We start from the raw sequence: 26,501 nt of genomic DNA on the forward strand, positions 1-26,501 counted from the left end.
TAATGCCATCCTATGTCTGAGATTACACTAAGTGATGTGACAATACAGATTATATGGCATGGGATTATGTGAGAGCCGGCGTGATAATGCCATCCTATGTCTGAGATTACACTAAGTGATGTGACAATACATATTATATGGCATGGGATTATGTGAGAGCCGGTGTGATAATGCCATCCTATGTCTGAGATTACACTAAGTGATGTGACAATACAGATTATATGGCATGGGATTATGTGAGAGCCGGCGTGATAATGCCATCCTATGTCTGAGATTACACTAAGTGATGTGACAATACAGATTATATGGCATGGGATTATGTGAGAGCCGGTGTGGTAATGCCATCCTATGTCTGAGATTACACTAAGTGATGTGACAATACAGATTATATGGCATGGGATTATGTGAGAGCCGGTGTGGTAATGCCATCCTATGTCTGAGATTACACTAAGTGATGTGACAATACAGATTATATGGCATGGGATTATGTCCCAATGTGGATAGCAACTGAAGTAACATCTTTGTAATCTACATTTTTGTCCTCCAAACACGGGGCGCAGCCGGTGTGAACCGGGGGAGACTGAGTGAGCTGTTCTTCTCACGGACTGTCCCCCGCATGTGTTCCGTGGCCCCCCGTGCTTTCCCCGTGTTCCTGCACTGTGTGCACCCCTTTAACCCGCATAATCCGGTGTATACTCCTGTTATTTCAAATGCATTATTACTGCTGCTGCGAGCAACACTGACCGTTACTCTTCAGAGCTTGTACACGGTGTTTCCAGAGCCCCCTGAGAGGGGGGGGGGGGTTACTTCCTGTATGCTGAACTAATAATCCCCCCACGCGCGGTACAGAGAGGGGTTGCATGTGACAGGACTGGTCGGTGATATATGGGGGTGTCAGGGTGGTACAGAGCAGGGTTACATGTGACAGGACTGGTCGGTGATATATGGGGGGGTCAGGACGGTACAGAGAGAAGTTACATGTGACAGGACTGGTCAGTGATATATGGGGGGGTCAGGGCGGTACAGAGAGGGGTTACATCTGACAGGACTGGTCAGTGACATATGGGGGTGTCAGGGTGGTACAGAGAGGGGTTACATGTGACAGGACTGGTCGGGGATATATGGGGGTGTCAGGGTGGTACAGAGAGGGGTTACATGTGACAGGACTGGTCGGGGATATATGGGGGTGTCAGGGTGGTACAGAGAGGGGTTACATGTGACAGGACTGGTCAGTGACATATGGGGGTGTCAGGGTGGTACAGAGAGGGGTTACATGTGACAGGACTGGTCGGTGATATATGGGGGTGTCAGGGTGGTACAGAGAGGGGTTACATGTGACAGGACTGGTCGGTGATATATGGGGGGGTCAGGACGGTACAGAGAGAAGTTACATGTGACAGGACTGGTCAGTGATATATGGGGGGGTCAGGGCGGTACAGAGAGGGGTTACATCTGACAGGACTGGTCAGTGACATATGGGGGTGTCAGGGTGGTACAGAGAGGGGTTACATGTGACAGGACTGGTCGGGGATATATGGGGGTGTCAGGGTGGTACAGAGAGGGGTTACATGTGACAGGACTGGTCGGGGATATATGGGGGTGTCAGGGTGGTACAGAGAGGGGTTACATGTGACAGGACTGGTCAGTGACATATGGGGGTGTCAGGGTGGTACAGAGAGGGGTTACATGTGACAGGACTGGTCGGTGATATATGGGGGTGTCAGGGTGGTACAGAGAGGGGTTACATGTGACAGGACTGGTCGGTGATATATGGGGGGGTCAGGACGGTACAGAGAGAAGTTACATGTGACAGGACTGGTCAGTGATATATGGGGGGGTCAGGGCGGTACAGAGAGGGGTTACATCTGACAGGACTGGTCAGTGATATATGGGGGGGGTCAGCGCGGTACAGAGAGGGGTTACATGTGACAGGACTGGTCAGTGATATATGGGGGGGTCAGGGTGGTACAGAGAGGGGTTACATGTGACAGGACTGGTCAGTGATATATGGGGGGGGTCAGGGTGGTACAGAGAGGGGTTACATGTGACAGGACTGGTCAGTTATATACAGGGGGGTCAGGGCGGTACAGAGAGGGGTTACATGTGACAGGACTGGTCGGTGATATATGGGGGGGTCAGGGCGGTACAGAGAGGGGTTACATGTGACAGGACTGGTCGGTGATATATGGGGGGTCAGGGCGGTACAGAGAGGGGTTACATGTGACAGGACTGGTCACTGATATATGGGGGGGTCAGGGCGGTACAGAGAGGGGTTACATGTGACAGGACTGGTCAGTGATATATGGGGGGGTCAGGGTGGTATAGAGAGGGGTTACATGTGACAGGACTGGTCAGTGATATATGGGGGGGTCAGGGTGGTACAGAGAGGGGTTACATGTGACAGGACTGGTCAGTTATATATGGGGGGGTCAGGGCGGTACAGAGAGGGGTTACATGTGACAGGACTGGTCGGTGATATATGGGGGGTCAGGGCGGTACAGAGAGGGGTTACATGTGACAGGACTGGTCAGTGATATATGGGGGGGTCAGGGCGGTACAGAGAGGGGTTACATGTGACAGGACTGGTCAGTGATATATGGGGGGGTCAGGGCGGTACAGAGAGGGGTTACATGTGACAGGACTGGTCAGTGATATATGGGGGGGTCAGGGTGGTACAGAGAGGGGTTAGGCCTCGGTCCCGCTGCGCTCGTTGGCGCGGGCGGCCATGTAGCGAGTTCCCCACCAGCAGGGGAATCCTCGCGAGCTGGTCCCGGTCCCCCCTGGCGGCACAGCGCACTACAGGCTGTGGCGCGTCAGCCGCTATGGGACACAAGAAAATGGTGTTCCCTAGCGTTGACGCGTCACGTGGTGTGGCTGTGAGCCAATGAGGAGGGGAGGCTTCGGGAGGAGGAGAGGCTTCGGGGAGCGGGGAGGAGTGTGGAGTGAAAGCAGCGTGCGTGCCTGTCTGTGTTTGTGTATGTGTCTGAGTGCGTGCGTGCCTGTCTGTGTGTGTGTATGTGTCTGAGTGCGTGAGTGCCTGTCTGTGTGTGTGTATGTGTCTGAGTGCGTGAGTGCCTGTCTGTGTGTGTGTATGTGTGTGTATGAGTGCCTGCCTCTGTCTGTGTGTGTGTGTGTATGAGTGTGTGAGTGCCTGTCTGTGTGTGTGTATGTGTGTGCGTGAGTGCCTGTCTGTGTGTGTGTATGTGTGTGCGTGAGTGCCTGCCTCTGTCTGTGTGTGTGTGTGTATGAGTGCGTGAGTGCCTGTCTGTGTGTGTGTGTATGAGTGCGTGAGTGCCTGCCTCTGTGTGTGTGTGTGTATGCCTGTGTGTGTGTGTGTATGTTGGTATGAGTGTGTGTGTGTGTTTGTTTTACTTGCCCTCAGCAGCTCCAGCCCGAGTCCGTGGAGGGAGGGGGGGGGAGAGTAGCGGGTCCCTCCGCTCAAGCCACGCCCCCCCTCCCTGTCAAACCTCCCACTCCCGCCCACCTCCCGCTCCCTACAGACCGCATATCGCGGTCTGTGTATGTCAGCGCCCCGCCTGTCTGCAGTGCGGGAGCGCTGACTCTGGGAGCGGGGCCTTAGCCTTACATGTGACAGGACTGGTCAGTTATATATGGGGGGGGGTCAGGGTGGTACAGAGAGGGGTTACATGTGACAGGACTGGTCAGTGATATATGGGGGGGGTGAGGGCGGTACAGAGAGGGGTTACATGTGACAGGACTGGTCAGTGATATATGGGGGGGTCAGGGTGGTACAGACAGGGGTTACATATGACAGGACTGGTCAGTGGTATATGGGGGGGTCAGGGCGGTACAGACAGGGGTTACATGTGACAGGACTGGTCAGTGATATATGGGGGGGGGGGGTCAGGGCGGTACAGAGAGGGGTTACATGTGACAGGACTGGTCAGTGATATATGGGGGGGTCAGGGTGGTACAGAGAGGGGTTACATGTGACAGGACTGGTCAGTTATATATCGGGGGGGGGGGTCAGGGCGGTACAGAGAGGGGTTACATGTGACAGGACTGGTCAGTTATATATCGGGGGGGGGGGTCAGGGCGGTACAGAGAGGGGTTACATGTGACAGGACTGGTCAGTTATATATCGGGGGGGGTCAGGGCGGTACAGACAGGGGTTACATGGGATATATGGGGGTTACATGGGATATATGGGGGTTACATGGGATATATGGGGGTTACATGGGATATATGGGGGTTACATGGGATATATGGGGGTTACATGGGATATATGGGGGTAACATGGGATATATGGGGGTTAGGCCGGGGCATGGAAATTGTGAACTTTGATACTTTCTATAAAATACGCGCAGTTCTTCATAATGTATACAGTGAACACACACACACACACACACACACACACACACACACACACACACACACACACACACACACACACACACACACACACACACACACACACACACACACACACACACACACACACACACACACACACCTATATATTATCTATATTTAGTGGGACAGCAATCTATATATATATAGCCAGCACTCAATAGGTTAAACTGTTTTAAGTTGCTTTTCTTATAAGGGATCTTATGGGCAGTTTGGATGTTCAGGGGCAGCTTGAAACCAAGAAATGTTAGTGATAAGATAAGTCCCGAACATTCCTGGACAGATCCTTGCTGATAACAATTTAGTATCGTACAGAGAAAGTGCAGCCTGGTACAGAAAAACAAGTATGTAATTTAGTCGGCAAAAGCAAGTTAGCTAAGCCAAGTGATTTATATCTCTTCATAGTAAGACTATAAAAGTCACAGTCGCAGGTATAAGACACTGCCTTCTTAGATACTTGCTACCTTGAATAGAAGAATCTTGTACGTTGTATTCTAGCTAACATTGCTGAGATGAAGAAATAAAGTCTGCTAATTTGAACTGCAAACCTGATTCCTGGATTATTACATTGCCAAGATTTTTATAACACACGCCATACTCCACACACACTGATTCTGTACACACCACACACACTGATTCTGTACACACCACACAAACACACAGTGATTCTGTACACACCACACAACACACACACTGATTCTGTACAAACCACACAAACACACAGTGATTCTGTACACACCACACAAAACACACACTGATTCTGTACACACCACACAAACACACAGTGATTCTGTACACACCACACAACACACACACACTGATTCTGTACACACCACACAAACACACAGTGATTCTGTACACACCACACAACACACACACTGATTCTGTACACACCACACAAACACACAGTGATTCTGTACACAGCACACACAGTAATTCTGTACACACCTCTCTCACACACGCACAGTAACAGACGTGACAGTCCTAATGACTTTCACGGCCTGCGTGTCCTAATTACACACGCACACGCCCCGTTACCTGCCGGTTGAAGTACAGGAAGCCTTTGGGGCAGTTGACATTGTGGAATGGAGCAAAGGATTCAATGTATCCATCAATGGTCATGGGGTGAAGCCGCAGGGCCCCCCGAGAGGTGACCAGCAGCCAGTGAGGAGACGGGCCGCAGATAAACACCTGGGGGAGTGAGGGAGACAGTGGGTGAGAGAGAGGAAGTGAGGAGACGGGTGAGCGAGAGAGGAAGTGAATGAGACAAGGAGGGGGAGAGCGAGCGAGAGGAGCAGGCGTGGGCGAGAGAGCAGGCGCGGGCGAGAGAGAGAGAGCAGGCGCGGGCGAGAGGAGGCGATATAGAGAGGAGGCGATATAGAGGAGGCGCGGGCGAGAGAGAGATAGAGATAGAGAGTAGGCGCGGGCGAGATAGAGAGGAGGCGCGGGCGAGAGAGAGATAGAGAGGAGGCGCGGGCGAGAGAGAGAGAGAAGAGGCGAGGGCGAGAGAGAGAGGTGGCGGGGGCGAGAGAGAGATAGAGAAGAGGCGGTGGCGAGAGAGAGAAGAGGCGTGGGCAAGAGAGAGAAGAGGCGCGGGCCAGAGAGAGAGAGCAGGCGCGGGCGCGAGAGATAGAGAGAGAGGAGGGGCGGGCGAGAGATAGAGAGGAGGGGCAGGCGAGAGAGAGATAGAGAGGAGGCGCGGGCGAGAGAGAGATAGAGAGGAGGCACGGGCGAGAGAGATAGAGAGGAGGCGCGGGCGAGAGAGAGAGAGAAGGGGCGTGTGGCGAAAATGGGGGTAATCAGCGCATTAATAAAGGCAGTGGGCTCGGCTGGTTACCCCTATTTCGTATGGGGGATGAAGGGGTTAATATTATATGCTAACCCTAACCCTAACCCTTTTAAGACTGCTAATTTAGGAACAAATGTTATGCATACATGAAAGACCCCCCCCCCCCCCAGTTGGGAGATGCCGATGCGTCTAGTAGATGAAAGAATCCAGATTCTTAAAGTGTCACTTAATCAGGATGTTTCTGAGTAGCAGATCCTGCTACTCCTCCTAGATATTTCACACCTTGGGACCAAACTCCAGACATTGCGTCCCCAGAAATGAGTGGCCCCTTTTTACTTAGCAGTGCTACCAAGCTGCTTACTGAGCATGCTCAGAGTTACCTGAGCTAGCTGTAGGATTTGCCCATGTAACCTGGCAGGTTCTGATAGGAGGAAGATAATTCCATGCCAATGGGATGAGGCTAATGTAACACTTCAAAGGCCCTTGTCCTTAAAAAGGCCTGTAACCCTCATTCCTGTGTTGTTCCTGCTGTTATTCCTGTGTTGCTGTTGTTGCTGTTGTTACCTGATTTCTTCAAGCATTTAAAACTACAAGAAAAGACTTTGCACATGCACAGAAGGATTGGACTGGCTATTTATTTGGCAATTTGCAAAAGGACTACATTTTGAAAGACAATCTCCTGGTGCTTTGCACATTTCTGGACATTATCCTCTGTTTCTCTACCCGTGAGTGTAATTATTAAGTTTATTCTGCAGTTGTCGTGTGTTTGCCTATCAAGGGAATAAATCTCAGTTTATTTTGCTCAACCTGTTCTGCTCAATCAGGACCCACGAAATATAAATGTGTTATTAAGCGCGTCTCCCGTCACAGGCGTTTAAAACTGGTGGCAGCTGGTGAGATACTGATTGAGCCTATATTGCAGTTTCCTGTGGGGTTCTGTAATATAGTGAGGACCTTATAGATTGCAAGCTCCTCAGACAAGTGGCAACTTACACACACTTCCAGAGAAGCACAAGATAATTCACTGGTCTCTGGACCTATACCCCAGTGGCACCATGAGTCCACGCTCAGGAAGGTTTTGTACCTGGAACCGGGCGCAGATAGTGGAGAGATGTGTGGGGTACGGGTTCACGACAGACGGTCGGTCAAAGAGTCAGCTGGAGGAGGACTTAGAAGAATATGAGGACAGGATAGCCCCGCCAGCAGACAGTACACAGCCCGGAGTGCAGGAGATCTCTCCAGCTCCGGGGCTGCAAGGAGAGGGGAAGGATGTCAGTGACCGCCTGGAAGAGAGTGGCGTTGTGCCAGGGGGTGCAGATGGATCAGTCGCTGCGGCGACCGGACTGGCTACCTCTGGACTCATTGCACTCCTCACCGCCTGGGGAGAAGGGCTTAGCTATGAACAGCGACTCGAGCTCCTGTCGACAGCGCTTGGAAGGCCCCCTCACTCCCACCTGGTCAGCGGGGAACAGGACGTTCCCAGAGTAACTGCTATGGAAGCAGCAGAGCCAGCAAATGAATATGTAACCAGCAGAGCCTTGGTGAGCAACGCAGCAGTCCCCAGAGAGGCAGCCATTCCGGCTAGGGGGGACCAGTCTGCACCTCAGCGGACTCCCAAACATACAGTGGGCAGCGACACGCCCTATACTGGGGAGTTCAAGCTTGAGAGACGGTGCTATCATTGCCACAAGGTGGGCCACATCCGGCCACATTGGCCGGACCGTGAGCGGTCTGGGGGACCCCATCAGGGGCAACGTTCACAAGCTGCAGGGCCAGTAACCCAGATTGGGCTGGCCCACACAGAGGAACAGAGCACAGCCATGGAGCCACAACCAAGAGGGATGTCCCAGGCAGATGCTGCTTTTGTCACATTGGAGCCAGCAGCAGTGAGCAGAGGACGTCCAAGTGCATCAGTCGAGATGCAGCCTGCTGATGTCCTGAGCAGGCACCCACGGAGGGTTACCTTTGGTGACTGGCAAGCAGGGAGCTTGCCAGATTTGGGTGCTGCTGTTATTCTGGTGCAGTCAGAAGATTTGCTCTCGGGCACCGGGGTGCAAAGAACCATGCCTGATGGAGGGCTGCGGTCCTTACAGGGTGCCCAGATCATTTTGGATGGGGGTGCCAATCATGGCATGAGGGAGGTGGGGGTTTTGTCCAGGGAAACTGCTGAGGTGCGCCTTAGCAATAACCTGGAGCCTGTGATCTGTGTGGTTGCTGCGGAATTGCCTGCTGTTGCGGCGATTCCTAAGAGCCTGTCATCAGGAATCACAGCAGAATCAACCTCTGTCCCCCTGCATTTGGGACCAACGGTTCCAGTGGCCTCTGCGGAGACCAGACCGGTAAGCCAGACTACTGAGTCGCGACCAGTGACTGACTTACTGTTCCCTTTACCCCTGACTTAGAGACTAAGGGTGGGTGGTTAGAATTAGGGACAGCAGATAGGGATGCGGTGAAAGCTGACCCCAGCTTAGAAGGTATGGGACTGCGGGCGTCCGAGTCCTGGGAAAGCGGGGGGTCAGACCACAGGCTGTGGCCCCGCGGGCTCTGGGGTAGGGAGCCAGGTTCTACCGGGTTAGCCAGGGGCTGGACAGGTAGAAGACGGTTAGTGGGACCCAGGGAGGGTAGGCAGCAAGTGTTGCAGGTAGCCTTCCCCAGTCCACTAGTGGGGCATCAGGGGGTCACTCACATGAGAACCCAGCTGTTGCAGCCTTACTTCTGGCCGGAGGCAGCAGGGGCAGTGGCAGACTTTGGCCACCCCTGGGACGCCTGCCAGCCAGAGGGTAAAGCGGGTGATTATGTGCAGATGCTCCTGAACCTGTTACCAGGAATGGGGAACATGTTTCAGGAAGTAGCTCAGGCAGTGCCAGGCCTCTTAGGTAGGATAGGGTTTCCTAGGGGGGTCCTAGTTGAGCTAGGGGCCCTGGGAGGTAGGCAGGCAGGGGCAGAAGCTGGGGCTAGGGTAGAGCAGCCTAGGGTCCTGTTCTCAGACAAGCTGGGCAGGGCACATAGTACAGATCAGCCTGTGCTCCCAGGTGATCTGCATCCTCTGCATAAGAATATCTATGGAGTATCAGCAGAGGTGGCAGACAGTGTAGAGAGGAAGGCAAAGGGGGAGTCAGTCTTCAGCCTTCAGAATGGCCTCTGTGAGTTTTTCAGGGTGCCATTCAGGATGAGGAATGCTCTGGCTACCTCCCACTGCCTGGTCAGGAGGGCACTAGAGAGAGTGCAGAGGTATGTGGGAACATACAGGGAGAGGATAGTTGGCTTCAGGCAGATCTGGGGTTTGTATCCAGGACAGGTAGCAGCAGTGCTAGCCAGGGTTAGGGAGACAGGGAGGACCAAAGTCGATCACATCCATATGCTCAAGGAGGACATAGCTCTGCCAGATCTCCTAGGGGAGGCTAGGCAGGAGGGTACCGTAGAGCAGGTTGAGATAGGGTCTCAGCTGAGTGTCAGGCAGAGAGCAGATGCCAGGGCTTTGCTTCAGCAGTATAGGGCTCTGTTCACAGACAAGCCAGGGAGGACACACATCACTGAGCACCCAGTGCTTACAGGGGATCGGAGACCTCTGCATAAGCACGCTTATAGAGTGTCAGCAGAGGTGAAGGGCAGTATAGAGAGGGAGATGGAGGAGATGCTGGCCCTATGGGTAATTGTACCATCTCAGAGCCCTTGGGCTTGTCCGGTAGTCCTAGTGCCTAAGAAGGATGGGACCACCTGGTTCTATGTGGACTACCGGCAGCTCAATGCAGGGACGGTTTCAGATGCCTACCCCATGCCCCGCATGGATGAGTTGCTGGATGAACTCGCGGGGGCAAGGTATCTGACCACCAGGGATCACAGAAAAGGGTACTGGCTGATCCCTTTGACCCAGGAGGCTAGGGAGAAGTCGGCTTTCATCAACCCAAGTGGCCTCTATGAGTTCTTAGTGATGCCATTTGGGATGAAGAATGCACCGGCTACCTTCCAATGCCTGGTCAATTGTTTGCTAGAGGGCATGCAAGGGTTTGCAAGGGCTTATCTGGATGATATTGCTGTGTTCAGTAACTCCTGGGAATCACACTTAATTCATGTAGCTGCGGTGCTAGCCAGGATTAGGGAGGCAGGTCTCACCTTAAAACCCACCAAGTGCTTAGTAGGGATGGCTGAAGTCTTATACCTAGGGCATAGGGTGGGTGGAGGGCACCTCAAGCCAGAACCAGCTAAGGTAGAGGCAGTCGTGCAGTGGCCCACTCCCAAAACCAAGAAGCAGAGCATGGCTTTCCTAGGCACTGCAGGCTACTATAGGAAGTTTGTTCCCCAGTATAGTGCCATTGCCAAACCCCTGACTGACTTGACCCAGAAGAGACTGTCTGTGCTGGTAGTCTGGTCTCCAGCCTGGGAAAAAGCATTTCAGGCTTTGAAGACTGCACCCATCCTTGCCGCTCCAGATTATCCCAACAAGTTTCTGGAGCCGACTGATGCCTCAGACTTTGGCATTGGGGCTGTGCTCAGCCAGGTGGGGGAGGAGGTCAGGGAACCTCCAATGATGTTTCTGGGCCGCAAGCGGCTGCCCAGAGAAGGAGCATATGCCACTATTGAGAAGGAGTGTCTGGCCATAGTATGGGCGCTACAGAAGCTACAGCCCTCTCGGTATGGCAGACACTTCACTGTTATCACTGACCATAACCCCCTAAGTTGGTTGCAGAGGGTGTCGGGAGAGAATGCCAAGCTCCTGCGCTGGAGCCTGGCCCTGCAAGAATGTGACTTCACCATTCAGCACAAGAAAGGCGGTGAGCATGGGAACGCTGATGGCCTCTCCCGACAGGAAAATCCCAAAGACCTAATGATTTCAAAAACCCTCCGGTCAGCCCAACCACCAGAGGAGGTGGCCAGGGCAAACCTTGGGCTTTGAGTGGGGGAGGTGTGGCGAAAATGGGGGTAATCAGCGCATTAATAAAGGCAGTGGGCTCGGCTGGTTACCCCTATTTCGTATTGGGGATGACGGGGTTAATATTATATGCTGTTCCCCTTTTAAGACTGCTAATTTAGGAACAAATTTTATGCATACATGAAAGACCCCCCCCCCCCCAGTTGGGAGATGCCAATGCGTCTAGTAGATTAAAGAATCCAGATTCTTAAAGTGTCACTTAATCAGGATGTTTCTGAGTAGCAGATCCTGCTACTACTCCTAGATATTTCACACCTTGGGACCAAACTCCAGACATTGCGTCCCCAGAAATGAGTGGCCCCTTTTTACTTAGCAGTGCTACCAAGCTGCTTACTGAGCATGCTCAGAGTTACCTGAGCTGGCTGTAGGATTTGCCCATGTGACCTGGCAGGTTCTGATAGGAGGAAGATAATTCCTTGCCAATGGGATGAGGCTAATGTAACACTTCACAGGCCCTTGTCCTTAAAAAGGCCTGTAACCCTCATCCCTGTGTTGTTCCTGCTGTTATTCCTGTGTTGTTGCTGTTGTTAACTGATTTCTTCAAGCATTTAAAACTACCAGAAAAGACTTTGCACATTCACAGAAGGATTGGACTGGCTATTTATTTGGCAATTTGCAAATGGACTACATTTTGAAAGACAATCTCCTGGTGCTTTGCACCTTTCTGGACATTATCCTCTGTTTCTCTACCCGTGAGTGTAATTATTAAGTTATTCTGCAGTTGTCGTGTGTTTGCCTATCAAGGGAATAAATCTCAGTTTATTTTGCTTAACCTGTTCTGCTCAATCAGGACCCACGAAATATAAATGTGTTATTAAGCGCATCTCCCGTCACAGCGAGGGCGAGAGAGAGGAGGCGCCGGCGAGAGAGAGATAGAGAGGAGGCGCGGGCAAGAGAGAGATAGAGAGGAGGGGCGGGCGAGAGAGAGATAGAGAGGAGGCGCGGGCGAGAGAGAGATAGAGAGGAGGCGCGGGCAAGAGAGAGAGAGAGAGGTGGCGCGGGCGAGAGAGAGATAGAGAGGAGGCGCGGGCAAGAGAGAGATAGAGAGGTGGCGCGGGCAAGAGAGAGATAGAGAGGAGGGGCAGGCGAGAGAGAGATAGAGAGGAGGCGCGGGCGAGAGAGAGATAGAGAGGAGGCGCGGGCGAGAGAGAGATAGAGAGGAGGCACGGGCGAGAGAGAGATAGAGAGGAGGCGCGGGCAAGAGAGAGATAGAGAGGAGGCGCGCGCGAGAGAGAGATAGAGGAGGCGCGGGCAAGAGAGAGGAGGCGCGGGCAAGAGAGAGGACGCGCGGGCGAGAGAGAGATAGAGAGGAGGCGCGGGCAAGAGAGAGATAGAGAGGAGGCGCGGGCGAGAGAGAGATAGAGAGGAGGCGCGGGTGAGAGAGAGATAGAGAGGAGGCGCGGGCGAGAGAGAGAGAGGAGGCGCGGGCGAGAGAGAGAGAGGAGGCGCAGGCGAGAGAGAGAGGAGGCGCGGGCGAGAGATAGAGAGGAGGCGCAGGCGAGAGATAGAGAGGAGGCGCAGGCGAGAGATAGAGAGGAGGCGCAGGCGAGAGAGAGATAGAGAGGAGGCGCGGGCGAGAGAGAGATAGAGAGGAGGCGCGGGCGAGAGAGAGATAGAGAGGAGGCGCGGGCGAGAGAGAGATAGAGAGGAGGCGCGGGCAAGAGAGAGAGAGAGAGGTGGCGCGGGCGAGAGAGAGATAGAGAGGAGGCGCGGGCAAGAGAGAGATAGAGAGGTGGCGCGGGCAAGAGAGAGATAGAGAGGAGGGGCAGGCGAGAGAGAGATAGAGAGGAGGCGCGGGCGAGAGAGAGATAGAGAGGAGGCGCGGGCGAGAGAGAGATAGAGAGGAGGCACGGGCGAGAGAGAGATAGAGAGGAGGCGCGGGCAAGAGAGAGATAGAGAGGAGGCGCGCGCGAGAGAGAGATAGAGGAGGCGCGGGCAAGAGAGAGGAGGCGCGGGCAAGAGAGAGGACGCGCGGGCGAGAGAGAGATAGAGAGGAGGCGCGGGCAAGAGAGAGATAGAGAGGAGGCGCGGGCGAGAGAGAGATAGAGAGGAGGCGCGGGTGAGAGAGAGATAGAGAGGAGGCGCGGGCGAGAGAGAGAGAGGAGGCGCGGGCGAGAGAGAGAGAGGAGGCGCAGGCGAGAGAGAGAGGAGGCGCGGGCGAGAGATAGAGAGGAGGCGCAGGCGAGAGATAGAGAGGAGGCGCAGGCGAGAGATAGAGAGGAGGCGCAGGCGAGAGAGAGATAGAGAGGAGGCGCGGGCGAGAGAGAGATAGAGAGGAGGCGCGGGCGAGAGAGAGATAGAGAGGAGGCGCGGGCGAGAGAGAGATAGAGAGGAGGCGCGGGCGAGAGAGAGAGGAGGCGCGGGCGAGAGAGAGGAGGCGCGGGCGAGAGAGAGATAAAGAGATAGAGATAGAGAGGAGGCGCGGGCGAGAGAGAGAGAGGAGGCGCGGGCGATAGAGAGATAGAGATAGAGAGGAGGCGCGGGCGAGAGAGAGAGAGGAGGCGCGGGCGAGAGAGAGAGGAGGCGCGGGCGAGAGAGAGGAGGCGCGGGCGAGAGAGAGGAGGCGCGGGCGAGAGATAGATAGAGAGGAGGCGGGCGAGAGAGAGAGGAGGCGCGGGCGAGAGAGAGATAGAGAGGAGGCCCGGGCGAGAGAGAGATAGAGAGGAGGCGGGCGAGAGAGAGAGAGGAGGCGCGGGTGAGAGAGAGGGGGCACGGGCGAGAGATAGATAGAGAGGAGGCGGGCGAGAGAGAGAGAAGGAGAGAGAGGAGGCGCGGGCGAGAGAGGAGGCGCGGGCGAGAGATTGAGAGGAGGCGCGGGCGAGAGAGAGATTGAGAGGAGGCGCAGGCGAGAGAGAGATAGAAAGGAGGTGCGGGCGAGAGAGAGATAGAGAGGAGGCGTGGGCGAGAGAGAGAGAGAGGAGGGGCGGGCGAGAGAGAGATAGAGAGGAGGCGCGGGCGAGAGAGAGATAGAGAGGAGGCGCGGGCGAGAGAGAGAGAGAAGAGGCGCGAGAGAGAAGAGGCGCGGGCGAGAGAGAGAGAGAAGAGGCGCGAGAGAGAAGAGGCGCGGGCGAGAGAGACAGGAGGCGCGGGAGAGAAGAGGCGCGGACGAGAGAGAGAGGAGGCGCGATAGAGAAGAGGCGCGGGCGCGAGAGAGAGAAGAGGCGCGGGCGAGAGAGAAAGGGAGAGAAAAGGCGCGAGAGAGAGAGAAGGAGAGAAGAGGCGAGAGAGAGAGAGAGAAGGCGCGGGCGACATAGATGGTCCTATAGAGCATTAATACATATACATATATATATATCTCACGGCACAACATTAATACTCCCATGTATATAGCACGGCCCAGCATTAATACTCCCATATATATAGCACGACCCAGCAGTAATACTCCCAGATATATAGCACGGCCCAGCATGAATACTCCCATGTATATAGCACGGCCCAGCATTAATACTCCCATGTATATAGCACGGCCCAGCATTAATACTCCCATATATATAGCACGACCCAGCAGTAATACTCCCAGATATATAGCACGGCCCAGCATGAATACTCCCATGTATATAGCACGGCCCAGCATTAATACTCCCATGTATATAGCACGGCCCAGCATTAATACTCCCATATATATAGCACGGCCCAGCAGTAATACTCCCATGTATATAGCACGGCCCAGCATTAATACTCCCACGTATATAGCACGGCCCAGCAGTAATACCCCCATATATATAGCACGGCCCAGCATTAATACTCCCATGTATATAGCACGGCCCAGCAGTAATACTCCCATGTATATAGCACGGCACAGCATTAATACTCCCATGTATATAGCACGGCCCAGCAGTAATACTCCCATGTATATAGCACGGCACAGCATTAATACTCCCATGTATATAGCACGGCCCAGCAGTAATACTGAGAATAATTGGAGAAAGAAGTCCTGGCTCAGGGAGCTTACAATCTAAGTGGTCAGTAGCTTAGGGTGTATTCTTGGGGTGCAGAGCGAGTGCCCCTCAGCCCCCACCACCCGGGTGTGGCCCCAACTCACCCCCGAGTACCCGTAGATGTCCTGAAAGTATCGGAATCTGGCCACGCGGCCACGTGCAGGCGTGGGGTCCTCGCCGGACCCCTCACACTTCTTCTTGGACTGTCGAAGCTTCTTCTCACGGAAATTTATGTTATGGGGAACCTGCAGAAAGGAAAGGACAGGGTCAGAGAGAGATATGTATATGAGAGATGCGGGGAGGGGTCGAGAGAGAGAGATGCGGGGAGGGGTCGAGAGAGAAAGAGATGCGGGGAGGGGTCGAGAGAGAGAGATGCGGGGAGGGGTCGAGAGAGAAAGATGCGGGGAGGGGTCGAGAGAGAGAGAGAGATGCGGGGAGGGGGCGAGAGAGAGAGAGATGCGGGGAGGGGGCGTGAGAGAGAGAGATGCGGGGAGGGGGCGAGAGAGAGAGATGCGGGGAGGGGGCGAGAGAGAGAGATGCGGGGAGGGGGCGAGAGAGAGAGATGCGGGGAGGGGGCGAGAGAGAGATGCGGGGAGGGGGCGAGAGAGAGATGCGGGGAGGGGGCGAGAGAGAGAGATGCGGGGAGGGGGCGAGAGAGATGCGGGGAGGGGGCGAGAGAGAGAGATGCGGGGAGGGGGCGAGAGAGAGATGCGGGGAGGGGGCGAGAGAGAGAGATGCGGGGAGGGGGCGAGAGAGAGAGATGCGGGGAGGGGGCGAGAGAGAGAGAGATGCGGGGAGGGGGCGAGAGAGAGATGCGGGGAGGGGGCGAGAGAGATGCGGGGAGGGGGCGAGAGAGAGAGATGCGGGGAGGGGGCGAGAGAGAGAGAGATGCGGGGAGGGGGCGAGAGCTGCGCTGCTGCGGGTATGGGATGCTGCTGCGGGTAAGGGGCGCTGCTGCTGCGGGTAAGGGGCGCTGCTGCTGCGGGTAAGGGGCGCTGCTGCTGCGGATATGGGGCGCTGCTGCTGCGGGTATGGGGCGCTGCTGCTGCGGGTGTGGGGCGGGCGCTCCTGCTGTGATGGATTGAATAAAATGCCTATTTCTTCATCTGTAATACCTTGCTATGTTCCTTACTCAAAATGGCTACCGCAGCTACCCCTCCCATCAACTATAAAATCAAGATGGCACCCAAATGCTGATGTGTCCAAAAACTACAATAACAAGACCATAAACTACAACAACAAGACCATACAAGGAAAAGACCCAACAAGAACCAATGAGACACTGACATGTGTATTTACACACAACCTTTAGACCTGAGAGAGCTCCTTTTGCATACAATCCCCCTCTGCAGCCTCTATACAGAGACGCAGGCTGTAGTAATAAAGGCAGACATTACTATTCTGAACTCCTGTGTCAGTGTGATTTTTCTCAGTGCACCACCTACTTAGGAAACCAATCTGGACAGGGACAGATACTCTGCAGACGTTTGGTCTGATCCAAATCACTGCTGCGGGGCGGGCGCTGCTGCAGGATTGGGGCGGGGCGCTGCTGCGGGTAAGGGGCGCTGCTGCTGCGGGTATGGGGCGCTGCTGCTGCGGGTATGGGGCGCTGCTGCTGCGGGTATGGGGCGCTGCTGCTGCGGGTATGGGGCGCTGCTGCTGCGGGTATGGGGCGCTGCTGCTGCGGGTATGGGGCGCTGCTGCTGCGGGTATGGGGCGCTGCTGCTGCGGGTATGGGGCGCTGCTGCTACGGGTATGGGGCGCTGCTGCTGCGGGTATGGGGCGCTGCTGCTACGGGTATGGGGCGCTGCTGCTGCGGGTATGGGATGCTGCTGCAGGTATGGGGCGCTGCTGCTGCGGGTATGGGGCGCTGCTGCTGCGGGTATGGGGCGCTGCTGCTGCAGGTATGGGGCGCTGCTGCTGCGGGTATGGGGCGCTGCTGCTGCGGGTATGGGGCGCTGCTGCTGCGGGTATGGGGCGCTGCTGCTGCGGGTATGGGGCGCTGCTGCTGCGGGTATGGGGCGCTGCTGCTGCGGGTATGGGGCGCTGCTGCTGCAAGTATTAGGCGCTGCTGCTGCGGCTATGGGGCGCTGCTGCTGCGGGACGAGGCGCTGTGGGTAGGGGCGCTGTGGGTAGGGGACGAGGCGCTGTGGGTACGGGACGAGGCGCTGTGGGTACGGGACGAGGCGCTGTGGGTACGGGACGAGGCGCTGCGGGTAAGGGACGAGGCGCTGCGGGTACGGGACGAGGCGCTGCGGGTACGGGACGAGGCGCTGCGGGTACGGGACGAGGCGCTGCGGGTACGGGACGAGGCGCTGCGGGTACGGGACGAGGCGCTGCGGGTAGGGGACGAGGCGCTGCGGGTAGGGGACGAGGCGCTGTGGGTACGGGACGAGGCGCTGTGGGTACGGGACGAGGCGCTGTGGGTACGGGACGAGGCGCTGTGGGTACGGGACGAGGCGCTGTGGGTACGGGACGAGGCGCTGTGGGTACGGGACGAGGCGCTGTGGGTACGGGACGAGGCGCTGTGGGTACGGGATGAGGCGCTGTGGGACGAGGCGCTGTGGGTACGGGATGAGGCGCTGTGGGTAAGGGACGAGGCGCTGTGGGTACGGGACGAGGCGCTGTGGGTAGGGGCGCTGTGGGTACGGGACGAGGCGCTGTGGGTAGGGGCGCTGTGGGTGCGGGACGAGGCGCTGTGGGTAGGGGCGCTGTGGGTAAGGGACGAGGTGCTGTGGGTACGGGACGAGGCGCTGTGGGTAAGGCACGAGGCGCTGTGGGTAGGGGACGAGGCGCTGTGGGTACGGGACGAGGCGCTGTGGGTACGGGACGAGGCGCTGTGGGTACGGGACGAGGCGCTGTGGGTACGGGACGAGGCGCTGTGGGTACGGGACGAGGCGCTGTGGGTACGGGACGAGGCGCTGTGGGTACGGGACGAGGCGCTGTGGGTACGGGATGAGGCGCTGTGGGACGAGGCGCTGTGGGTACGGGATGAGGCGCTGTGGGTAAGGGACGAGGCGCTGTGGGTACGGGACGAGGCGCTGTGGGTAGGGGCGCTGTGGGTACGGGACGAGGCGCTGTGGGTAGGGGCGCTGTGGGTGCGGGACGAGGCGCTGTGGGTAGGGGCGCTGTGGGTAAGGGACGAGGTGCTGTGGGTACGGGACGAGGCGCTGTGGGTAAGGCACGAGGCGCTGTGGGTAGGGGACGAGGCGCTGTGGGTAGGGGACGAGGCGCTGTGGGTAGGGGACGAGGCGCTGTGGGTAAGGCACGAGGCGCTGTGGGTAGGGGCGCTGTGGGTAGGGGACGAGGCGCTGTGGGTACGGGATGAGGCGCGGTGGGTAGGGCACGAGGCGCTGTGGGTAAGGCACGAGGCGCTGTGGGTAGAGGCGCTGTGGGTAGGGGACGAGGCGCTGTGGGTAGGGGACGATGCGCTGTGGGTAAGGCACGAGGCGCTGTGGGTAGGGGCGCTGTGGGTACGGGACGAGGCGCTGTGGGTACGGGACGAGGCGCTGTGGGTAGGGACGAGGCGCTGTGGGTAAGGCACGAGGCGCTGTGGGTAGGGGCGCTGTAGGTAAGGCACGAGGCGCTGTGGGTAGGGGCGCTGTGGGTAGGGGACGAGGCGCTGTGGGTACGGGACGAGGCACGGTGGGTAGGGGCGCTGTGGGTAGAGGCGCTGTGGGTAGGGGACGAGGCGCTGTGGGTAGGGGCGCTGTGGGTGGAGGTGCTGTGGGTAGGGGCGCTGTGGGTAAGGGACGAGGCGCTGTGGGTAAGGCACGAGGCGCTGTGGGTACGGGACGAGGCGCTGTGGGTACGGGACGAGGCGCTGTGGGTACGGGACGAGGCGCTGTGGGTACGGGACGAGGCGCTGTGGGTACGGGACGAGGCGCTGTGGGTACGGGACGAGGCGCTGTGGGTACGGGACGAGGCGCTGTGGGACGAGGCGCTGTGGGTACGGGATGAGGCGCTGTGGGTAAGGGACGAGGCGCTGTGGGTAAGGGACGAGGCGCTGTGGGTAGGGGACGAGGCGCTGTGGGTAGGGGACGAGGCGCTGTGGGTAAGGGACGAGGCGCTGTGGGTACGGGACGAGGCGCGGTGGGTAGGGGCGCTGTGGGTAGAGGCGCTGTGGGTAGGGGCGCTGTGGGTAGGGGCGCTGTGGGTAGGGGCGCTGTGGGTAGGGGCGCTGTGGGTAGGGGCGCTGTGGGTAGGGGCGCTGTGGGTAGGGGCGCTGTGGGTACGGGGCGAGGCGCTGTTGTCCTGCCTCTCACCTTCTTGAATCGGACTTTGAGGTTCCCCTGTCCCAGCTGGGAGTCGTGTGCAAACGCCTCGTATATAAGGAGCTCAACATCCACCAGGACCTAGGGAGGAAAGGGGTGAGGGGGGAAAGGGGTGAGGGAGGAAAGGGGTGAGGGGGAAAAGGGGTGAGGGGGAAAAGGGGTGAGGGGGAAAAGGGGTGAGGGGGAAAAGGGGTGAGGGGGAAAAGGGGTGAGGGGGAAAAGGGGTGAAGGGGAAAAGGGGTGAGGGGGAAAAGGGGTGAGGGGGAAAAGGGGTGAGGGGAAAAGGGGTGGGGGGAAAAGGGGTGGGGGGAAAAGGGGTGGGGGGGAAAGGGGTGAGGAGGGGGGGGAAGGGGTGAGGAGGGGGGGGAAAGGGGTGAGGAGGGGGGGGAAGGGGTGAGGAGGGGGGGGAAAGGGGTGAGGAGGGGGGGGAAAGGGGTGAGGGGGGGAAAGGGGTGAGGAGGGGGGGGAAAGGGGTGAGGAGGGGGGGGGAAGGGGTGAGGGGGGGAAGGGGTGAGGGGGGGAAAGGCGTGAGGAGGGGGGGGGGGAAAGGGGTGAGGAGGGGGGGAAAGGGGTGAGGAGGGGGGGGAAGGGGTGAGGAGGGGGGGAAAGGGGTGAGGAGGGGGGGGAAAGGGGTGAGGGGGGCGAAAGGGGTGAGGGGGGGGGAAAGGGGTAAGGGGGGGGAAAGGGGTGAGGAGGGGGGGGAAAGGGGTGAGGAGGGGGGGGAAAGGGGTGAGGAGGGGGGGGAAAGGGGTGAGGAGGGGGGGAAAGGGGTGGGGGGGGGAAAGGGGTGAGGAGGGGGGGAAGGGGTGAGGAGGGGGGGGGAAAGGGGTGAGGGGGGGGGGAAAGGGGTGAGGAGGGGGGAAAGGGGTGAGGAGGGGGGAAAGGGGTGAGGAGGGGGGGGGGGGAAAGGGGTGAGGAGGGGGGGGGAAGGGGTGAGGAGGGGGGGGGAAGGGGTGAGAGGGGGGGGAAGGGGTGAGGAGGGGGGGGGGAAGGGGTGAGGAGGGGGGGGAAGGGGTGAGGAGGGGGGGAAGGGGTGAGGAGGGGGGGGGGAAAGGGGTGAGGAGGAGGGGGGGAAAGGGGTGAGGAGGAGGGGGGAAAGGGGTGAGGAGGGGGGGGAAAGGGGTGAGGAGGGGGGGGGAAGGGGTGAGGAGGGGGGGGGAAGGGGTGAGGAGGGGGGGGAGGAAGGAGGGGGGGAAAGGGGTGAGGAGGGAGGGGGAAAGGGGTGAGGAGGGGGGGGAAAGGGGTGAGGAGGGGGGGGAAAGGGGTGAGGAGGGGGGGGAAAGGGGTGAGGAGGGGGGGGAAAGGGGTGAGGAGGGGGGGGAAGGGGTGAGGGGGAAAGGGGTGAGGGGGGGAAAGGGGTGAGGAGGGTGGGGAAAGGGATGAGGAGTGGGTGGGAAAGGGATGAGGAGGGGGGGAAAGGGATGAGGGTGGGAAAGGGATGAGGAGGGGGGGGGAAAGGGAGGAGGAGGGGGGGGGGGAAAGGGAGGAGGAGGGGGGGGAAAGGGAGGAGGAGGGGGGGAAAGGGAGGAGGAGGGGTGGGAAAGGGAGGAGGAGGGGGGGAAAGGGAGGAGGAGGGGTGGGAAAGGGATGAGGAGGGGTGGGAAAGGGATGAGGAGGGGTGGGAAAGGGATGAGGAGGGGTGGGAAAGGGATGAGGAGGGGTGGGAAAGGGATGAGGAGGGGTGGGAAAGGGATGAGGAGGGGTGGGAAAGGGATGAGGAGTGGGTGGGAAAGGGATGAGGAGTGGGTGGGAAAGGGATGAGGAGGGGGGGGAAAGGGAGGAGGAGGGGTGGGAAAGGGATGAGGAGGGGGGAAGGGAGGAGGAGAGGGGGGAAAGGGAGGAGGAGAGGGGGGAAAGGGAGGAGGAGGGGGGGGGAAAGGGAGGAGGAGGGGGGGAAAGGGAGGAGGAGGGGGGGAAAGGGAGGAGGAGGGGGGGGAAAGGGAGGAGGAGGGGGGGGGAAAGGGAGGAGGAGGGGGGGAAAGGGAGGAGGGGGGGAAAGGGAGGAGGAGGGGGGAAAGGGAGGAGGAGGGGGGGAAGGGAGGAGGAGGGGGGGGAAAGGGAGGAGGAGGGGGGGAAAGGGAGGAGGAGGAGGGGAAAGGGAGGAGGAGGGGGGAAAGGGAGGAGGAGGGGGGGAAAGGGAGGAGGAGGGGGGGAAAGGGAGGAGGAGGGGGGGAAAGGGAGGAGGAGGGGGGGGAAAGGGAGGAGGAGGGGGTGGGAAAGGGATGAGGAGGGGTGGGAAAGGGATGAGGAGGGGTGGGAAAGGGATGAGGAGGGGTGGGAAATGGATGAGGAGGGGTGGGAAAGGGATGAGGAGTGGGTGGGAAAGGGATGAGGAGGGGGGGGAAAGGGATGAGGAGGGGGGGAAAGGGATGAGGGGGGGAAAGGGATGAGGAGGGGGGGAAAGGGATGAGGATGGGGGGGGGAAGGTATGAGGAGGGGGGGAAGGGATGAGGAGGGGGGGAAAGGGATGAGGAGGGGGGGAAAGGGATGAGGAGTGGGGAAAGGGATGAGGAGGGGGGGAAAGGGATGAGGAGGGGGGGGAAAGGGATGAGGAGGGGGGGAAAGGGATGAGGAGGGGGGGAAAGGGATGAGGAGGGGGGGAAAGGGATGAGGAGGGGGGGAAGGGATGAGGAGGGAGGGAATGGATGAGGAGGGGGGAAGGGATGAGGGGAAGGGATGAGGAGGGGGGGGAAAGGGATGAGGGGGGGAAGGGATGAGGAGGGGGAAAGGGATGAGGGGGGAAGGATGAGGAGGGGGTGGAAAGGGATGAGGAGGGGGTGGGAAAGGGATGAGGAGGGGGTGGGAAAGGGATGAGGAGGGGGTGGGAAAGGGATGAGGAGGGGGTGGGAAAAGGATGAGGAGGGGGGGGAAAGGGATGAGGAGGGGGTGGGAAAGGGATGAGGATGGGGGGAAAGGGATGAGGATGGGGGGAAAGGGATGAGGATGGGGGGAAAGGGATGAGGAGGGGGGGAAAGGGATGAGGAGGGGGGGAAAGGGATGAGGAGGGGGGGGAAAGGGATGAGGAGGGGGGGGAAAGGGATGAGGAGGGGGGGAAAGGGATGAGGAGGGGGGGAAAGGGATGAGGAGGGGGGGGAGAAAGGGATGAGGAGGGGGGAAAGGGATGAGGAGTGGGGGGGGGGGGGAGAAGAGAGACAGAGGGAAAGGGGAGGGACAGTTATTAGTAAGTGACCCGCAGTGACCGGTATTAGTGAGTGACCCGCACAGTGACCGGTATTAGTGAGTGACCCGCACAGTGACCGTTATTAGTAAGTGACCCCGGACAGTGACCGGTATTAGCGAGTGACCCGCACAGTGACCGGTATTAGCGAGTGACCCGCACAGTGACCGGTATTAGCGAGTGACCCGCACAGTGACCGGTATTAGCGAGTGACCCGCACAGTGACCGGTATTAGCGAGTGACCCGCACAGTGACCGGTATTAGTGAGTGACCCGCACAGTGACCGGTATTAGTGAGTGACCCGCACAGTGACCGGTATTAGTGAGTGACCCGCAGTGACCGGTATTAGTGAGTGACCCGCACAGTGACCGGTATTAGTGAGTGACCCGCACAGTGACCGGTATTAGTGAGTGACCCGCACAGTGACCGTAATTAGTAAGTGACCCGCACAGTGACCGGTATTAGCGAGTGACCCGCACAGTGACCGGTATTAGTGAGTGACCCGCACAGTGACCGGTATTAGCGAGTGACCCGCACAGTGACCGGTATTAGCGAGTGACCCGCACAGTGACCGGTATTAGCGAGTGACCCGCACAGTGACCGGTATTAGTGAGTGACCCGCACAGTGACCGGTATTAGTGAGTGACCCGCACAGTGACCGGTATTAGTGAGTGACCCGCACAGTGACCGGTATTAGTGAGTGACCCGCACAGTGACCGGTATTAGTGAGTGACCCGCACAGTGACCGGTATTAGCGAGTGACCCGCACAGTGACCGGTATTAGTGAGTGACCCGCACAGTGACCGGTATTAGTGAGTGACCCGCACAGTGACCGGTATTAGTGAGTGACCCGCACAGTGACCGGTATTAGCGAGTGACCCGCACAGTGACCGGTATTAGCGAGTGACCCGCACAGTGACCGGTATTAGTGAGTGACCCGCACAGTGACCGGTATTAGTGAGTGACCCGCAGTGACCGGTATTAGTGAGTGACCCGCAGTGACCGGTATTAGCGAGTGACCCGCACAGTGACCGGTATTAGCGAGTGACCCGCACAGTGATCGGTATTAGTGAGTGACCCGCACAGTGACCGGTATTAGTGAGTGACCCGCACAGTGACCGGTATTAGTGAGTGACCCGCACAGTGACCGGTATTAGCGAGTGACCCGCACAGTGACCGGTATTAGCGAGTGACCCGCACAGTGACCGGTATTAGCGAGTGACCCGCACAGTGACCGGTATTAGCGAGTGACCCGCACAGTGACCGGTATTAGTGAGTGACCCGCACAGTGATCGGTATTAGCGAGTGACCCGCAGTGACCGGTATTAGCGAGTGACCCGCACAGTGACCGGTATTAGCGAGTGACCCGCACAGTGATCGGTATTAGTGAGTGACCCGCACAGTGACCGGTATTAGTGAGTGACCCGCACAGTGACCGGTATTAGCGAGTGACCCGCACAGTGACCGGTATTAGCGAGTGACCCGCACAGTGACCGGTATTAGCGAGTGACCCGCACAGTGACCGGTATTAGCGAGTGACCCGCACAGTGACCGGTATTAGCGAGTGACCCGCACAGTGACCGGTATTAGCGAGTGACCCGCACAGTGACCGGTATTAGCGAGTGACCCGCACAGTGACCGGTATTAGTGAGTGACCCGCACAGTGACCGGTATTAGCGAGTGACCCGCACAGTGACCGGTATTAGCGAGTGACCCGCACAGTGACCGGTATTAGCGAGTGACCCGCACAGTGACCGGTATTAGCGAGTGACCCGCACAGTGACCGGTATTAGTGAGTGACCCGCACAGTGATCGGTATTAGCGAGTGACCCGCAGTGACCGGTATTAGCGAGTGACCCGCACAGTGACCGGTATTAGCGAGTGACCCGCACAGTGACCGGTATTAGCGAGTGACCCGCACAGTGACCGGTATTAGCGAGTGACCCGCACAGTGACCGGTATTAGCGAGTGACCCGCACAGTGACCGGTATTAGTGAGTGACCCGCACAGTGATCGGTATTAGCGAGTGACCCGCAGTGACCGGTATTAGCGAGTGACCCGCACAGTGACCGGTATTAGCGAGTGACCCGCACAGTGACCGGTATTAGTGAGTGACCCTCACAGTGACCGGTATTAGTGAGTGACCCGCACAGTGACCGGTATTAGTGAGTGACCCGCACAGTGACCGGTATTAGCGAGTGACCCGCACAGTGACCGGTATTAGTGAGTGACCCGCACAGTGACCGGTATTAGTAAGTGACCCGCACAGTGACCGGTATTAGCGAGTGACCCGCAGTGACCGGTATTAGCGAGTGACCCGCACAGTGACCGGTATTAGTGAGTGACCCTCACAGTGACCGGTATTAGTGAGTGACCCGCACAGTGACCGGTATTAGTGAGTGACCCGCACAGTGACCGGTATTAGCGAGTGACCCGCACAGTGACCGGTATTAGTGAGTGACCCGCACAGTGATCGGTATTGGTGAGTGACCCGCACAGTGACCGGTATTAGCGAGTGACCCGCACAGTGACCGGTATTAGCGAGTGACCCGCACAGTGACCGGTATTAGCGAGTGACCCGCACAGTGACCGGTATTAGTGAGTGACCCGCACAGTGACCGGTATTAGTGAGTGACCCGCACAGTGACCGGTATTAGTGAGTGACCCGCAGTGACCGGTATTAGTGAGTGACCCGCAGTGACCGGTATTAGTGAGTGACCCGCTGTGACAGGGGTCATGGGGTCTCACCAGCAGGTAAGGGCGGCTCTGACGGTTTCCCAGTCCAACCAGTAACACCTCCTTGACCAGCGGCATCTCTCCCTGCCGGGTCACCTCCTCCTTCTTGCCATCCCCCGGAGCACTCGGCTGTCCAAAGGAACTGTCCACCAGCACACGCTGACCCATTGGGAAGTTCTTCACCAGGAACACGAGGCGCCACTCCGGGAGCTGGTATATCTGTGACCGGGAGAGGGGGGAGCGTGAGAGAGGGAAGGGGGGGGGGGGCGTGAGAGAGGGAAGGGGGGGTGTGTGAGAGAGACACGAGGCGCCACTCCGGGAGCTGGTATATCTGTAACCAGGAGAGAGGGGAGCGTGAGAGAGGGAAGGGGGGAGCGTGAGAGAGGGAAGGGGGGGGGGGTGTGTGAGAGAGACACGAGGCGCCACTCCGGGAGCTGGTATATCTGTGACCGGGAGAGGGGGGAGCGTGAGAGAGGGAAGGGGGGAGCGTGAGAGAGGGAAGGGGGGAGCGTGAGACAGGGAAGGGGGGGGTGTGAGAGAGAGACACGAGGCGCCACTCCGGGAGCTGGTATATCTGTAACCAGGAGAGGGGGAGCGTGAGAGAGGGAAGGGGGGGGTGTGAGAGAGACACGAGGCGCCACTCCGGGAGCTGGTATATCTGTGACCGGGAGAAGGGGGAGCGTGAGAGAGGGAAGGGGGGAGCGTGAGAGAGGGAAGGGGGGGTGTGTGAGAGAGACACGAGGCGCCACTCCGGGAGCTGGTATATCTGTAACCAGGAGAGGGGGGAGCGTGAGAGAGGGAAGGGGGGAGCGTGAGAGAGGAAAGGGGGGAGCGTGAGAGAGGAAAGGGGGGAGCGTGAGAGAGGGGGGGGGGGGTGTGAGAGAGAGACACGAGGCGCCACTCCGGGAGCTGGTATATCTGTGACCGGGAGAGGGGGGAGCGTGAGAGAGGGAAGGGGGGGAGCGTGAGAGAGGGAAGGGGGGAGCGTGAGAGAGGGAAGGGGGGGGTGTGAGAGAGAGACACGAGGCGCCACTCCGGGAGCTGGTATATCTGTGACCGGGAGAGGGGGGAGCGTGAGAGAGGGAAGGGGGGAGCGTGAGAGAGAGGGAAGGGGGAGCGTGAGAGAGGGAAGGGGGGGGTGTGAGAGAGAGACACGAGGCGCCACTCCGGGAGCTGGTAAATCTGTAACCGGGAGAGGGGGGAGCGTGAGAGAGGGAGGGGGGGGGGGTGTGAGAGAGAGACACGAGGCGCCACTCCGGGAGCTGGTATAATCTCTCTCAACAAC

At 58.4% G+C, this 26,501-nt stretch overlaps 1 protein-coding gene across 1 annotated transcript in view; it reads right to left on the bottom strand.

The window, feature by feature from the left end:
- LOC142475731 (cleavage and polyadenylation specificity factor subunit 1-like) overlaps positions 1–25,457 on the bottom strand; it is a 55,302-nt gene extending 29,845 nt beyond the window's left edge. Inside the window, exons 1-4 of the mRNA XM_075581474.1 lie at positions 25,229–25,457; positions 19,294–19,383; positions 15,133–15,273; positions 5,410–5,562 (exon numbers count right to left, since the gene is read on the bottom strand). Of these exons, the coding sequence (XP_075437589.1) occupies positions 5,410–5,562; positions 15,133–15,273; positions 19,294–19,383; positions 25,229–25,384 (540 nt within the window). The 5' untranslated portion in view covers positions 25,385–25,457. The remainder of the gene's footprint in view (positions 1–5,409; positions 5,563–15,132; positions 15,274–19,293; positions 19,384–25,228) is intronic.
- Positions 25,458–26,501: the final 1,044 nt, after the last annotated feature.

This window comes from Ascaphus truei, unplaced genomic scaffold (assembly GCF_040206685.1).
Source record: "Ascaphus truei isolate aAscTru1 unplaced genomic scaffold, aAscTru1.hap1 HAP1_SCAFFOLD_1346, whole genome shotgun sequence".
NCBI classification, from domain to species: domain Eukaryota; kingdom Metazoa; phylum Chordata; class Amphibia; order Anura; family Ascaphidae; genus Ascaphus; species Ascaphus truei.